Source organism: Bos indicus x Bos taurus, chromosome 3 (assembly GCF_003369695.1).
Source record: "Bos indicus x Bos taurus breed Angus x Brahman F1 hybrid chromosome 3, Bos_hybrid_MaternalHap_v2.0, whole genome shotgun sequence".
Classification (NCBI taxonomy): domain Eukaryota; kingdom Metazoa; phylum Chordata; class Mammalia; order Artiodactyla; family Bovidae; genus Bos; species Bos indicus x Bos taurus.
In genome coordinates, this window is record NC_040078.1 from 100,707,808 (window position 1) to 100,720,694 (window position 12,887).

General features: G+C 48.4%; 2 protein-coding genes across 5 annotated transcripts; one reads left to right on the forward strand and one right to left on the reverse strand.

Moving 5' to 3' along the window:
* Window positions 1-287: 287 nt before the first annotated feature.
* MMACHC (metabolism of cobalamin associated C) lies at window positions 288-5,356 on the reverse strand. Its single transcript, XM_027537425.1, has 4 exons — window positions 5,098-5,356; window positions 2,949-3,143; window positions 2,120-2,272; window positions 288-1,070 (listed from the first exon to the last, which is right to left on the reverse strand). The coding sequence occupies exons 1-4, from the start codon at window positions 5,176-5,178 to the stop codon at window positions 657-659; spliced, it is 843 nt and encodes a 280-aa protein (XP_027393226.1). The 5' UTR covers window positions 5,179-5,356; the 3' UTR covers window positions 288-656.
* A 69-nt stretch (window positions 5,357-5,425) lies between these two features.
* On the forward strand, window positions 5,426-8,863 carry CCDC163 (coiled-coil domain containing 163). 4 transcript variants are annotated; one of them, XR_003510379.1, is made up of 8 exons: window positions 5,426-5,983; window positions 6,084-6,117; window positions 6,256-6,434; window positions 6,531-6,612; window positions 6,774-6,963; window positions 7,069-7,151; window positions 7,425-7,492; window positions 8,566-8,863. XR_003510379.1 is itself a non-coding variant. In XM_027537426.1 (7 exons), the coding sequence occupies exons 1-6, from the start codon at window positions 5,906-5,908 to the stop codon at window positions 7,459-7,461; spliced, it is 597 nt and encodes a 198-aa protein (XP_027393227.1). In that variant the 5' UTR covers window positions 5,426-5,905; the 3' UTR covers window positions 7,462-7,492; window positions 8,566-8,863. The 4 variants fall into 4 exon arrangements, 2 of the variants coding, with proteins under 2 accessions (XP_027393227.1, XP_027393228.1); XR_003510380.1 differs by having other exon boundaries at window positions 7,069-7,133; XM_027537426.1 differs by lacking the exon at window positions 7,069-7,151 and having other exon boundaries at window positions 6,774-6,960.
* Window positions 8,864-12,887: the final 4,024 nt, after the last annotated feature.

Below are 12,887 nucleotides of genomic sequence, written 5' to 3' on the forward strand. Positions count from 1 at the left end.
GTCTGGGAGTTGGTGATGGACAGGGAAGCCTGGCGTGCTGCAGTCCATGGGGTTGCAAAGACTTTGGACGCGACTCATTTGAACTTGTTCTCATTCGTATCTGTGTCGTGAGGGAGGGTTGTCAGTGGGGTGAAGGTGGATTCCTCCTGGGCCCAAGGCTAGGGCACATTTGCAACAGAAGATCCTTTAGTATGTGCTCTTCCGGACACCACCCCCCCCCCCCCCCCCGACTAGCCCAGCCTACCTGTGGGCAGTAGTACAGGATTCCCAGGGCCGTCAACAACAGCTTACTGTATGCTAAGCAATTTCACATTTATTCAGTCACCATGATAACCCTCTGAAGCAGGTACTATTATTTAGGGGATAGTTCCTCCTTACGCCCTGTAACAGGTAGCATTTCGAAGCACTGCAGAGAAATGGTAACAGGTAGCGATTCCATGTTTCAAGGCAGGTGGGAGGTCTGGATCTACTTTGGTCTTAACCAAACTTTCCTGAGCCTTGTTATTTTAAGATCTCTACTAGAATAATTTATCAAAAATAATCATTTTATACCCAAAATAAGTTTCTTCCCTGGCGAAATATTAATAGTAGTGTAAAAGTCTTTTAACAGGTAGGTGCCACTGCCCTAAATGAGGATCCCACAGGCAGGGAAGGTATCAGGGTCCAGGGGATATAGGTGGGGAAACTGTGGGACTGAGCCAGCCTCTCCTGGGATTCTGAGGCTTCTTGGATAAGAGTGTAGTGATGTGAAGCTCTTGGGATGGAGAGCTAGGCTCCTCTGAGGGCTGAAGCAAGCCCAGTAAGGCCAAGCGTTGGGCAGGAGGAGTGGAAAAGTACGCCTTCTGCTCTTCTGAGTAGCGCTCCTGAGGTGTCACAGCATCCCGGTAAGTCCAGTCACGCCAATGGAAATTGAAGCGTTCAAGCAGGCTGATGCGGTCAGCTCTTGTGGGTACACAGTCAACGGGCTTTGTGGGTGGCAGATTCGGCACCTCTGTTCCTCGCAGTAGCACCACCCCTCGGATGGCAAACCAGCCCCCAAACCTGGGATGTATGCACACACCTGCTATGTGCTGGGGAGAGGGTAAAAAGAAAGCAAGGTCATGGTGGTCATATGGGCACCAATAACTACCATCAATGCAAGCTAGTTCACTTCTTATTCAACAGTGATTCTACCTGTGAGCCTGTCAGGGAATTCCCTGGTGGTCCAATGGTTAGGACTCCACGCTGTCACTGCCAAGGTCCCAGGTTCTATCTTTGGTCAAGGAACTAAGATCCCAAAAGCTGTGCTGCATACACACACATGTGAACTTCTGTCAGTCTTGGCTGGGCTCCCCTACTCCGTCAACTCTTCATGAAGTCACTGACCCCAAGGAGAGTTTCCTTAAGCTGAGCCTCAGCTTCCCAGTTGCACAGTGGATTTAATCGCAGCTCTACCTGCTCCATTCTGTCACAAAGAATAACAGACTAGTTCTCTAACCGGATCCCTGGTGGCTCAGATGGTAAACTGCCTGCCAGTGAAGGAGACATGGGTTTAATCCCTGGGTATGATTGGGAAGATCCCCTGGGGAAAGGAACAGTAACCCACTCCAGTATTCTTGCCCAGAGAATTCTGTGTACAGGAGCCTGGTGGGCTACTGTCCATGGGATCGCAAAGCAGAGTTGGACACAACTAAGTCTGAGTGAACTCCAGGAGTTGGTGATGGACAGGGAGGCCTGGCGTGCTGCGATTCATGGGGTCGCAGAGAGTCAGACACGACTAAGCAACTGAACTGAACTGAAGCGACTAACACTTCGCTTTTTCTGACTTGATGTGTCTGCAAGTAGACGAAATCATGGAACTGCATCATTGACCATGGTGCACTCTTGTCCTGGATTGTGCCCAGCAACTCCTTTACCCAAGGAAGGTGGAAGAATGGGACTTGAAATTTTTTTTTTTTTGCTGTGCCATGTGGTTAACAGGATTTCAGTTCTCTAACCGTGGACTGAACTGGGACCATGGCAGTGAAAACCTGGAATCCTAACCACTAGACCACCAGGGAATTCCTGGGACTTGAAATCTTGATGGAATTTTATTTCATTTTCGTTCTCAGCCCCTATTTGCTCATACTTGCCCTCTGACCTGGGTTCCCCAAGGGTCAGACTCCACGTCCTGTCGCTGGTAGTAGTAAGCAGCCCCTGCTACATGGGCTGCTGTCTGGGCCAGGATCTTGGGGCGCCGGTTGGGGTGTACCTCGTAGTCAGCGATGACTTCTATCTGCAGCTCTGGGAGGCTCTGGGATAGAAGATAAGATGAAGACTTTTAGCACAACAGGAATCATGATCATGTTCAACAGAGCCTTCAGTTGTGTTAACATGGCCCTGTCTTTAGAAGTCATGTTTAAAGGGAAAACATGACCTTAAACTTGGAGTGGGATTGGAGGCTCCAGTGTGAAGAAAATGATAATTCTGTTTAGGATTGTTCAGAAACCTCTGTTACGGCTCTGCCCTCCAGAGGCTGAGTGCAGAGGAAGACGGTCCAGCTTTGGGGAGACCCAGTGTATGTATACGTATTTATGTATACGTGTAAAGTATGTAGTGCAGGGGTCCTGTTCTGTCCTCAAAAGACCCCATAAGGCTCCCAGGTCTAGGGCAAAGACAGGTGAGAGATGCATGGAGAATTTTGGGGCTTATTCCTATTTCACTTGGAGGTCAAGGGAAGTCTGCTCATCAAGTTGCCCATCAGGGAAGGGTGAGATTGATCTGTTTCAGACCTTGTTGGCTAGAGGGGGTGGCTAAACCTGAGATGAGAAGGCAGACTGGGGAGAGATCACGATGTCAAGGCTGGCTTTAGGATAGCCTTCTGCCAGGGAAGTGGCTCCTTGTAGGTCTAGATTCTATACTGAGCTTAGAGGAACTGGAAGCAGATGCAGATCTGGAAGCTGGGTGAGGCTATAGCCAGCCTTGCTCACCTCTCTAACTCGGCCCAGGTGGTAGGCCACACACTGGTCCACAGGGTCAGTCAGTGGTTGGAGGTGGTGGCTCTGCAGGAAGGGCTTGAGGGCCCGGTCAAACATGGCAGGTGTGCTGAGTACCAGGAAGGCCAGTGTAGGTCCTGGCAGGGGTAGGTGGAAGGCTGGAGGCAGGAGTGCATTGTACCATGCCACCTGGAACAGAGAGAAAATTCAGGCCACACAAGAGGGCTAACTTAGGCCTTAGCCAGGCCCATACCTTGGCCTGGCATTCAAGGTTTCATGCAAATTGTCCAGCCTCCTTATTCAAACAATGAAATTCTCCTGATGATGTGTGTTTGTGGGGAACTCACCTGACAGTTATAATAGAGAGGCAAAGAATTCATAAACAACTAAGAAAAAGAAGAAATTGATTGTACTGTGGTTAGTGCAATAACAGGGCCAATGAAGGTCCTCTGAAATTAGAAAAGGCTTCTTGGAAGCTGAGTCTTGATGGCTGGGAAGGTAACTTACAGGCTGATGTGGAGAGGGAGAATCTGGTGTGTGTTTTAAACAGGTCCCAGCATAAACAAAGAGGCAAAAAATGCAAAGCATACTTGGAGAATAGTAAATTGTCTAGTTTGATAGAAATGAAGCATCTGAGGAGGAGAGCAGAGGGAGAGAAGGCTGGAGAGATCAGTAAGAATGAGACTGTGACTGGCCTTGAATACCAATTGAAGGAATATGGGTCTAATTTGCTGACAGTGAGGGGTTAGCCATTGAAGATTTAAGAAGCAAACTGACATGGTCAGTTTTAGATCAACCTGGCTGCAGTGTGGAGGAAGGAATAGAGGCAAAGTGACAGCAAGGAAGTTATTGCAGAAATCCAAATGACTAATAGTGGGCTGAACCAGAGCATAGATAGGTTGAATTTAGGAGACAGATTCCTAAAGATCGCTGTGGATGACTGTATGTGGCGCTGGGAAGGGGAGAGAAGTAGGAACACAGGATGACTGGCAGGGCTGTAAGAGGCACTGTTCAATACCACAGCTCCTTCTACCAAGGTCTTCTTGATTATATCAGACAGGCATCTCCAATCTCTCCCACACCTGCCATCCACCATTATCTCCATACCTTTACTCAAGCAATTTCTGATATTTGAGATGTACATGACCCTCCTTCCTTCCAATCTATCTTTTCATATATAGCTCAACTCCATTTTTTCCAGGGAAGCCTCTCTGAGGCTAGACCCAACTACCTCTTCCTCTATAATCCTCTCCCAGCATTGCTGTATGCCACTCAGTGGAAAGTGGAAAGGGTGGCCTCTTAAGCATCAGGCAAAAGGCTCAGGTTGAGTTGATTTAGCCCTGCACTAAGCACAGGGCTCAGTGCAGAGGGCACTGGATGTGGGGGGAGATGGACCTATGTGACTAAGGGTAGGTCCTGATGCCAGACTTCTGTGTCAGGCAAGTGTACAGTTTCTAAACCCAGCCCAGCATTGATGATTGGCAACATCATGAATGTAACCTTTTGCAGATAGACTGAACAACCAAGCCAACTGTTTGCTTGTTCAACATCCAGAATGCCCTTTGCTCATGAGCCATACAAACATTCCCAGACCTTGCCCTCTCCTAAACTCCTTCAGGAAGCTTCCAAAGTGACTCTGGCTCCACAGATCCCCTTCTTCCTCTAAATTACCTGGGTGACAAAACCACAAGGTTACTGGATCACATGGTGTCTCCCACTCATCAATACAGCATTGTAGGAGGGTAAAAGAGATAACTCATTGGAAAGACTTTTATGTTGGGAAAGACTGAAGGCAGGAGGAGAAGGGGAGGACAGAGGACGAGATGGTTGGATGGCATCACCGACTCAACGGACATGAGTTTGAGCAAGCTCCGGGAGTTGCTGATGTACAGGGAAACCTGGCGGTGCTGCAGTCCATGGGGTGACAAAGAGTCAGACACGACTGAGCGACTGAACAAAAACAACAAAAGAACAAACCTGCAACGCTGCTCTACCCATTTAGCCCAATTGCCCTGTCTCGACAATTAAACGGACTCGCGGCCAGAGGAGCTCGAGAAAGATCAGAAAATTCACGGGCCTCACGTCAGTGGCACCGAAGCCATCCATACGCTTAGCCCTAGCACCGCAGCAGGGATAAACCAACCTGGAAGGGGTAAACTTCGAAGCCAAAAGGGCACAACGTGTCCTCAATCTTCTGCTTCAGCTCTGCGACTAGCGGCTCCATAGTGCACGTTACACACTGAGCCTGCTGGGGAATGGAGTCTCAAGGTTACTCGGGACTTTACGCTTTGAGACAGCTTGGACTCCATTTCCCAAGAGCTACGGGAATCAGCTGCGGGACTGTGTCGTCTCTGTGCGATGCATCCTGGGACACGTAGTTCATTCAGTTCGTAGAGGCACCCACTACAGAAGCAGAAAAACTCGGTTTCCCGACAAGCTTCACGGGGGGGGGGGGGGGGGGCACTGTGACTGCGCGTGTTGCTTCCAGGGAAACGTAGTTCGGTAGCCTCCATCGCCGGTTGTCTCCAATAGAGGCGAACTCAATTTCCCAAGTGGCGCCGCAGAGGCCAGTCCGAAGTCGGGCTTTCCCGGCCTACCGTAAGGTTTGAACTGGGCGGTTTCAGTGGTCACTGGCACAGTTTCAGTGTTATGGTGCCAGAGTTGTGAGTCTGGGGACGTCTAAACCAAGATTCAGCATCTTCAATTCCCAATTGATACCTGTTTATCAGGGCATCCCGCTTTTCCCCTAATTTCGCAAGGAAGCCGCTCCCCCGACTAGTCCCAGAAACGCAGTTTTGGTCTGACTGTTGCTTCCTTACCTTTAGTATTGCATCCCCCCACTCACCTCTTTAGAGCTTACGTTGTGGTCTTCCCTGGGCTGTGTCTTTGGTGTCCACAGTGTGGGGAGCAAGGGCACAAGACGCCAGGGAGCCAGACCCTTGCTGCAGTCTATGAGTAGGAGCCTGAGCTGGTCTGAGCAGCTCGACGCGCTTCTCAATGCTACGGACCGAAATGTGAACAGGATTAAGGTGAGGGGGCTCCTGAGTCCCCCACTCCCTTGTTTAGGGGATGTGAGTTAATAGATTGCAAAACAGAACTCATTGACCTGTGCATTTGTTTCTTATGTAGCAGCGGCTGTATCCACTTGGAGTCTCTACCGGGGGTAAATATTGTCCCTCAGCCTTTCTTTCCAGTGTTATCCACTGTTCCTTCCAAATTCCAACTTTTCTTTTCCTGAAGAAACATCTGTTCCCCCCTCCGCCTAAGGGGCTTTCCACTTGTCCCTTCCTTTTTCTCTCAGCAGGAGACCTGGCTGGGACTTGGATTTCCTCTCGTGACTTGCCTACTGAGTCAGGAATCCAAGCTCAAAAGGCTTGGGCTCTAGAGGCTCCCGTATTTCCAGAGAGGCTAAACTGGGCTGAGGCCCACAGTGCATCTTCTCTCAGGGATGAGGTTACTATTCTTCGATCCCAGGCTCAGGTGAGGCATGGTGTGTATATTTGGGGTTTGTGTGAGTGTGTAACTGATGAGGTTACCGGTGATTGGGGAGCTCATGGGGTTTTTCTGCCTGGGTAGGTGACTGAAGCACTACGGCAGGCTGTCCAGGGCCTGCTGGAAGAGCGAGAGCAGCAGAAGTACCAGATCTCTGCCCTGGAAGGTATCTGATCATTCTTTTCTTCATATACACAGCCTCAAATGTGTGTGCACATTTTGTGGCTCTTCTATTGTCTGTGCACTTGTGTCTTGATTTGCAAGTGGAGTCTGTAGGCTCATGTGTGATGTTCTTAGGGGGCTGATCCCCTACTTGTCTCACTGTAGCATCACTAAGGTTGCTGCAGGGGGGCCCAGAGCAAAGGGTCCTTCTCCTGGAGCAACATCGGGAAGAGATGAGAAGGGAACTGCAGGGCCTTCGAAGCCAGGTGCAGGAACAGGCCCAAGCCCAAATACAGACAGGACCACAGAAGTGCAGTGCCACCAGTGGCCTTCACGAAGAGCTTCAGAATGAGTAAGTGATGGGCAAAACCTTGTCTTCTTCAGCCCTGAACTCCTGGTACTCTGGTAGCCCCCTCTGGGCTTATTAATTGGTTTTAGAATGACACTGCTATTATCCCTCGCAACTGCTGTGCGAGGAGTCACAGATTCTTCGGGAGGAACTAAAGTTGCTACGGGACCAGCTGAGTGAGTAAAAGATTGAGGGTGCGTATGAATTCACCTCTTCCCTTTTCTGAAAAGCCTTCTTGCTTTCCTTATAAATGACCATACCTTTGATAGCTTGAGCTACCCAGAAACCTGGCCAAGTATTTTGTCTTTTCTCATATGGTGTGAGTGTGCATCTCCAGTCAGCTTGGAAACTGCCCAGTAGCTGGACCAGAATGTATTTGTCCGTTTTCAGTGCCAGGCTGGGTGCAAGGCAGGGAAGGGGAAGGAAGGAAGTTGGAGACGTTCCCTCACATTTTCTCTCATCTGCAGGCCAGCATCAGGAGCTGCTGCTGAAACAGATAACTGAGAGGCGGCAAGCTCAGGCCTGCAGCTGGAAGGTAGGACCAGGATTGGACCTATCTGTTCATCTCTCCCTTTGGAGGCCCCTTCCTTTCTCTATCTATCCTGTTTTGCAGACAGGCCAGGATACCCTCTCCTACTCCTATCTCTTTCCATCTCTTCCTTGTACTGACTCCACCTCCCTCCAAAGCTCTTCTTCCCAAGCCCTCTGCTAAAGGACATGAGAAACTATCTTTGTCCCCATGAGGGCTCCAAGCGGGCTCAAGAGGCTAATCATGGGGAGGCGGGTGCTCCTCCTGGAGAGGTAGAGGTTTGGTCCTACCTGGCCCTATGGTATGGCAGATGTTGGATCAGCTGCAAAGTGGCCAGGATGGCAAAGGTCACAACCTGGAGGCTGTCAGAACAGAGGTCCAGGATGCCTGGCAGGAGCATGACCTCCTCAGGTCAGGGGGTGTGGGTGCTTATGGCTGTGGAAGGGATTTGGCTCACAGAGGCCAGGCATTGGGGACCAAAGTTCAGCTATCTCAGATTTGACATGAGCTGGTAGGGAAGGTATGGTAGGGGGTTATAGCCCATATGGGCAGTACTGCACATTTTCTTTACTTGACACAGTGTCTCTGAGGTATCTCTGTATTTAGAGGATAAAGAGGGAAGAGACTGGAATCCTAGCCTCAGGAAGGAGGACAGGTCAGGTCTGTGCTGGGAGGGCCCCCTTGACCCACTGTCACCATGTCTACCTCTGATTCTGCCCCCTTTGCAGGACTTCTGTTCATGTCCTCCAATCTAAGCAGCCCACCTTCGCCATGTCGCTTTCTTTATCTACCTCTGAAGTCAGGCTTCTGGACAGTAACAGTAGCAGGGAACTTTTAAGGAAGCTAGGTGAGGGTAAGGCAGGAGGCTGAATCTGAGTGGTGCCTGGATGCCAGCTGCCTAATTGTTTGACACTGGATAGAATGGGGTCTCTGCCTCTTTCTTTGGAAATCTATCAACCTCTGTTGCTCCTTATCCCATCAGGCCTGTATGTCCCTCCCCAACAGGGCCCAAGTCTAGGTCCGTGTGTACCACAGTGCTTGCTGGTGATTCGTTCTTTTTCCCCTTTCTCTCCTCATAGATCTCCAGAGGCATACCCTTTCGAACCCGGAGCCCAGCAGCTTTCAGCTCCAGGCCGAGAGCCTTGAGCAAGAGGATGTATTCTTTAAGGGCCCCAGGATACTCCTAAGTGACCTGTAAGGACTTGTAATATAGTAGGATGAAGTCTTCTTTGCTCATCTTCCCCTCCAAGGTCCTGTTTCTGAGTTGCCTGCCGCTCCGCTCTTGATCTAGTTGGTGTTTGCCCTCCCTACTGAGGCTTGTCACTGCCTGTCCATCCCTGTCTACCAATTGCAATAAAATGGTTTAACCCTCCCTGAGATGACACCACCCTTATGCAGAAAGTGAAGAGGAACTAAAGAGCCTCTTGATGAAAGTGAAAGCGGAGAGTGAAAAAGTTGGCTTAAAGCTCAACATTCAGAAAACTAAGATCATGGCATCTGGTCCCATCACTTCATGGGAAATAGATGGGGAAACAGTGTCAGACTTTATTTTTTTGGGCTCCAAGATCACTGCAGATGGTGATTGCAGCCATGAAATTAAAAGACGCTTACTCCTTGGAAGGAAAGTTATGACTAGCCTGCTGCTGCTGCTAAGTCGCTTCAGTCGTGTCCGACTCTGTGCGACCTCATAGATGGCAGCCCACCAGGCTCCCCCATCCCTGGGATTCTCCAGGCAAGAACACTGGAGTGGGTTGCCATTTCCTTCTCCAATGCATGGAAGTGAAAAGTGAAAGTGAAGTCGCTCAGTCATGCCTAACTCTTAGCGACCCCATGGACTGCAGCCTACCAGGCTCCTCCGTCCATGGGATTTTCCAGGCAAGAAAATGTAGTGGGGTGCCATTGCCTTCTCCGATGACCAGCCTAGATAGCATATTAAAAAGCAGAGAGATTACTTTGCCAACAAACGTCCGTCTAGTCCAGGCTCTGGTTTTTCCAGTGGTCATGTATGGATGTGAGAGTTGGAGTGTGAAGAAAGCTGAGCGCCGAAGAATTGATGCTTTTGAACTGTAGTGTTGGAGAAGACTCTTGAGAGTCCCTTGGACTGCAAGGAGATCCAACCAGTCCATCCTAAAGGAGATCAGTCCTGGGTGTTCATTGGAAGGACTGATGCTGAAGCTGAAACTCCAATACTTGGGCCACCTCATGTGAAGAGTTGACTCATTTGACTCATTGGAAAAGACTCTGATGCTGGGAGGGATTGGGGGCAGGAGGAGAAGGGGGCGACAGAGGATGAGATGGCTGGATGGCATCACCGACTCGATGGACATGAGTTTGAGTGAACTCCGGGAGTTGGTGATGGACAGGGAGGCCTGGTGTGCTGCAATTCATGGGGTTGCAGAGTCATACACCACTGAGCGACTGAACTCATGTGTTTGTGAATCAGCACCCACATGGGATAGGCTCAGCTGTACCTTTTCTTCCTCCTGTTACTTGACTGCTTCCTGCCACCTCTCTCTCTGAAATCCAAGTTCATGGGCATTTATGACTGTATCTTCTGAGTACAGACCCTGTGCTCAGTGGAAACTGGAAGGAGATGGAAGCTCCCAGTCTGGTGGGTAGAATGAGGTAGGCCAGTGCTTGGGGCAGTACTGCTGTGGGGATGCAGAGGAGGACAAGACATTCTGGTGGGCCCTTGACCTGGGCAATAGAAGGAGTCCTCTTTTTTTTTTTTTTTTTTTCAGCTTCTGCCTCTTGAGGCTGTCTCTCTGGCCCCTTTATATCTCTTCATCCTCAGCAGCTCAGGCTGTGATTCTGTAGCAGTCTCCTCTTTGGTCGGTCTTTCAGCCTCAATCTCTAATCCAGTGGCTTTCAGGATTTTTTGACTGGGACCTCTAGTAAGAAATAGTTTACATTGTATTGTAGCCTAGTAAATATACATGTCTGTATTTATTAACCAAAACAAATTTTATGATTCAGTACTTACTAGGAGTTAGACACTCTGATATTTCCTGTTATATTAAAAAATGCTTTTTAGCTATTGGTTCTGATCCTTCCTCCACTTGGATGCTTTCTGGAAAGGTTGTCTTCCTAGGCAGGTAAGGGAAGCTTTACTTTTTCCTTACCTGGGCTTTGTATTCTGGACAGTGCATTCCAAGATTTCCCTAGAAGTAGTAGCATCTCACTGAGGTCTCATGAAGTCTCTTCCTCTCCTAAACATAGCCAAAATAATGTTATTTATCCACTAAGTGGATTTTTCTTCTTTGTTAAACTTTTTTGTAACTTATAGTTTATTTTTTATTGAAGGATAATTGCTTTACAGAATTGTGTTGTTTTCTGTCAAACCTCAACATGAATCAGCCATAAGTATACATATATCCCCTCCCTTTTGAACTTCCCTCCCATCTCCCTCTGCATCCCACCCCTCTAGGTTGATGCAGAGCCCCTGTTTGAGTTTTCTTAGCCATATAGCAAATTCCTGTTGGTTTTACTATGGTAATATAAGTTTCCATGTTACTCTTTCCATACAGCCCACCCTCTCCTCCCCTCTCCCCAAGTCTGTTCTCTATGTCTGTTTCTCCATTTGTGCCCTGTAAATAAATGTTTCAGTACCATTTTTCTAGATTCCGTATATATGCATTAGAATATGATATTTATCTTTCTGACTTACTTCGCTCTGTATAATAGGTTCTAGGTTCATCCACCTCATTAGAATTGACTCAAAGGCATTCCTTTGTTTAAATTAATTTTAATGGAGTATAGTTGCTTAACACAAATGGATGATGGTTCTTGAACTTAATGCATACCAGTCCTGGTATGTATTTGTCCTGAGCTAAGATGTGCAGTGGACTCCCAGCTCTTAGCTCAATCTAGCTGGGAAGAGGAGACAGTTACCTGAAATAAAAGCACAATAAAAGGCTGGGGGTGAGTAGGGCAGAAACGGATGCTGAAACTGAAGTTCCAATACTTTGGCCACCAGATGTGAAGAGCCAACTCATTGGAAAAGACCCTGATGCTGGGAAAAACTGAGGGCAGGAGAAGAGGGCGACAAAGGATGAGCTGTTTGGATGGCATCCCTGACTCAGTGGACATCCCTGACTCAGAAGGACAGGGAAGCCTGGTGTGCTGCAGTCCATGGCGTTGCAGAGTCAGACAAGACTTAGCTACTGAACAACAACAAAAGTGTGCAGTGGACTCCCAGCTCTTAGCTCAATCTAGCTAGGAAGAGGAGACAGTTATCTCAAATAAAAGCATAATAAAAGGCTGGGGTGAGGAGGGCAGGAACTATTTTCTGTTATGGGGTACATTCAAGGCCCCAACTTAACTAGCAGACAAGTCATGAAGAGTGGGCCTCTGACACCTGAATAGCTATAAGGCAGTCCTCAGGGTTTCTTTCCCTTCAGCATTAGGGAGATTGACGAGAGTGGAATGACAAAGATCAGACCTGGGTCAAATATAACCTGTTCAAACAACCCCCAAAACTTCCCATCAAGGCTCATCTTCCTACTGAAGCAGGTCAAGGAAACCCTGTGTTTTACATCTTTGACTGGGGAGGTGATACATCTGGCATAATGATATTATTTAATCTACTTGCTACCAGTACTCTGCTTATTTATCAACTCTTTTGCATCAACGTCTGTGGAAGACGGGTTTGCAAGGGTGCCAGGGCTCCAATAGCAATGTGGAACAATGGTATTTGAACTGTCACCAGGTGGCAGCACATGATTTGCTGCCAGAAGAATGCTACAGAAAAGGCTTTTGGCCAAGGAAACTGGGCCAATGTTGATCTCTTTTCTCCCTTTAGAGATCCTGTGAGCTATCTATTTTTCTATAACAGTGTCCTGTTAAGGTTACTCTCCTGCTAAAAAACCTTTGATAATTCTCACAGCATAAAAAAGAAAGGACAAGTCTGGCACTTAAACTGAACTCACATTTAACCTTAGTTGTGGGATGTGGGATCTAGTTCTCTGATCAGGGATTGAACCCAGGCCCCCTGCATTATGAGTTGTGGAATCTTAGCCACTGGACCACGAGGGAAGTCCTCTTTCTTAAACATTGCCACCAAGAATGCACACAATCCACTTATTCAAATTCCACTCATCTGTCAAGACCCAGCAGGAGGCAAGCCTAAAGATGTCGGAAAAGAGGTCTCCAACCCTAGGGAGCATTGATGCAAGAAGGTCCATACTCCTTTGTTTCTTTACCTGCTTTTTTTTTTCCCATGGAAGCTCTAATCCTATTCCAGTCTGCTCAGGCATGAGATTATGACTGCCTGAGGTCCAGGCATAGGGAAAACAAGAGGAAATATGTACCTGTTGAACAGCTGAACAAATTCTATTCTTTGCCCTGTTTTCAAGCCAGCAATGGCACCCCACTCCAGTGCTCTTGCCTGGAGAATCCCATG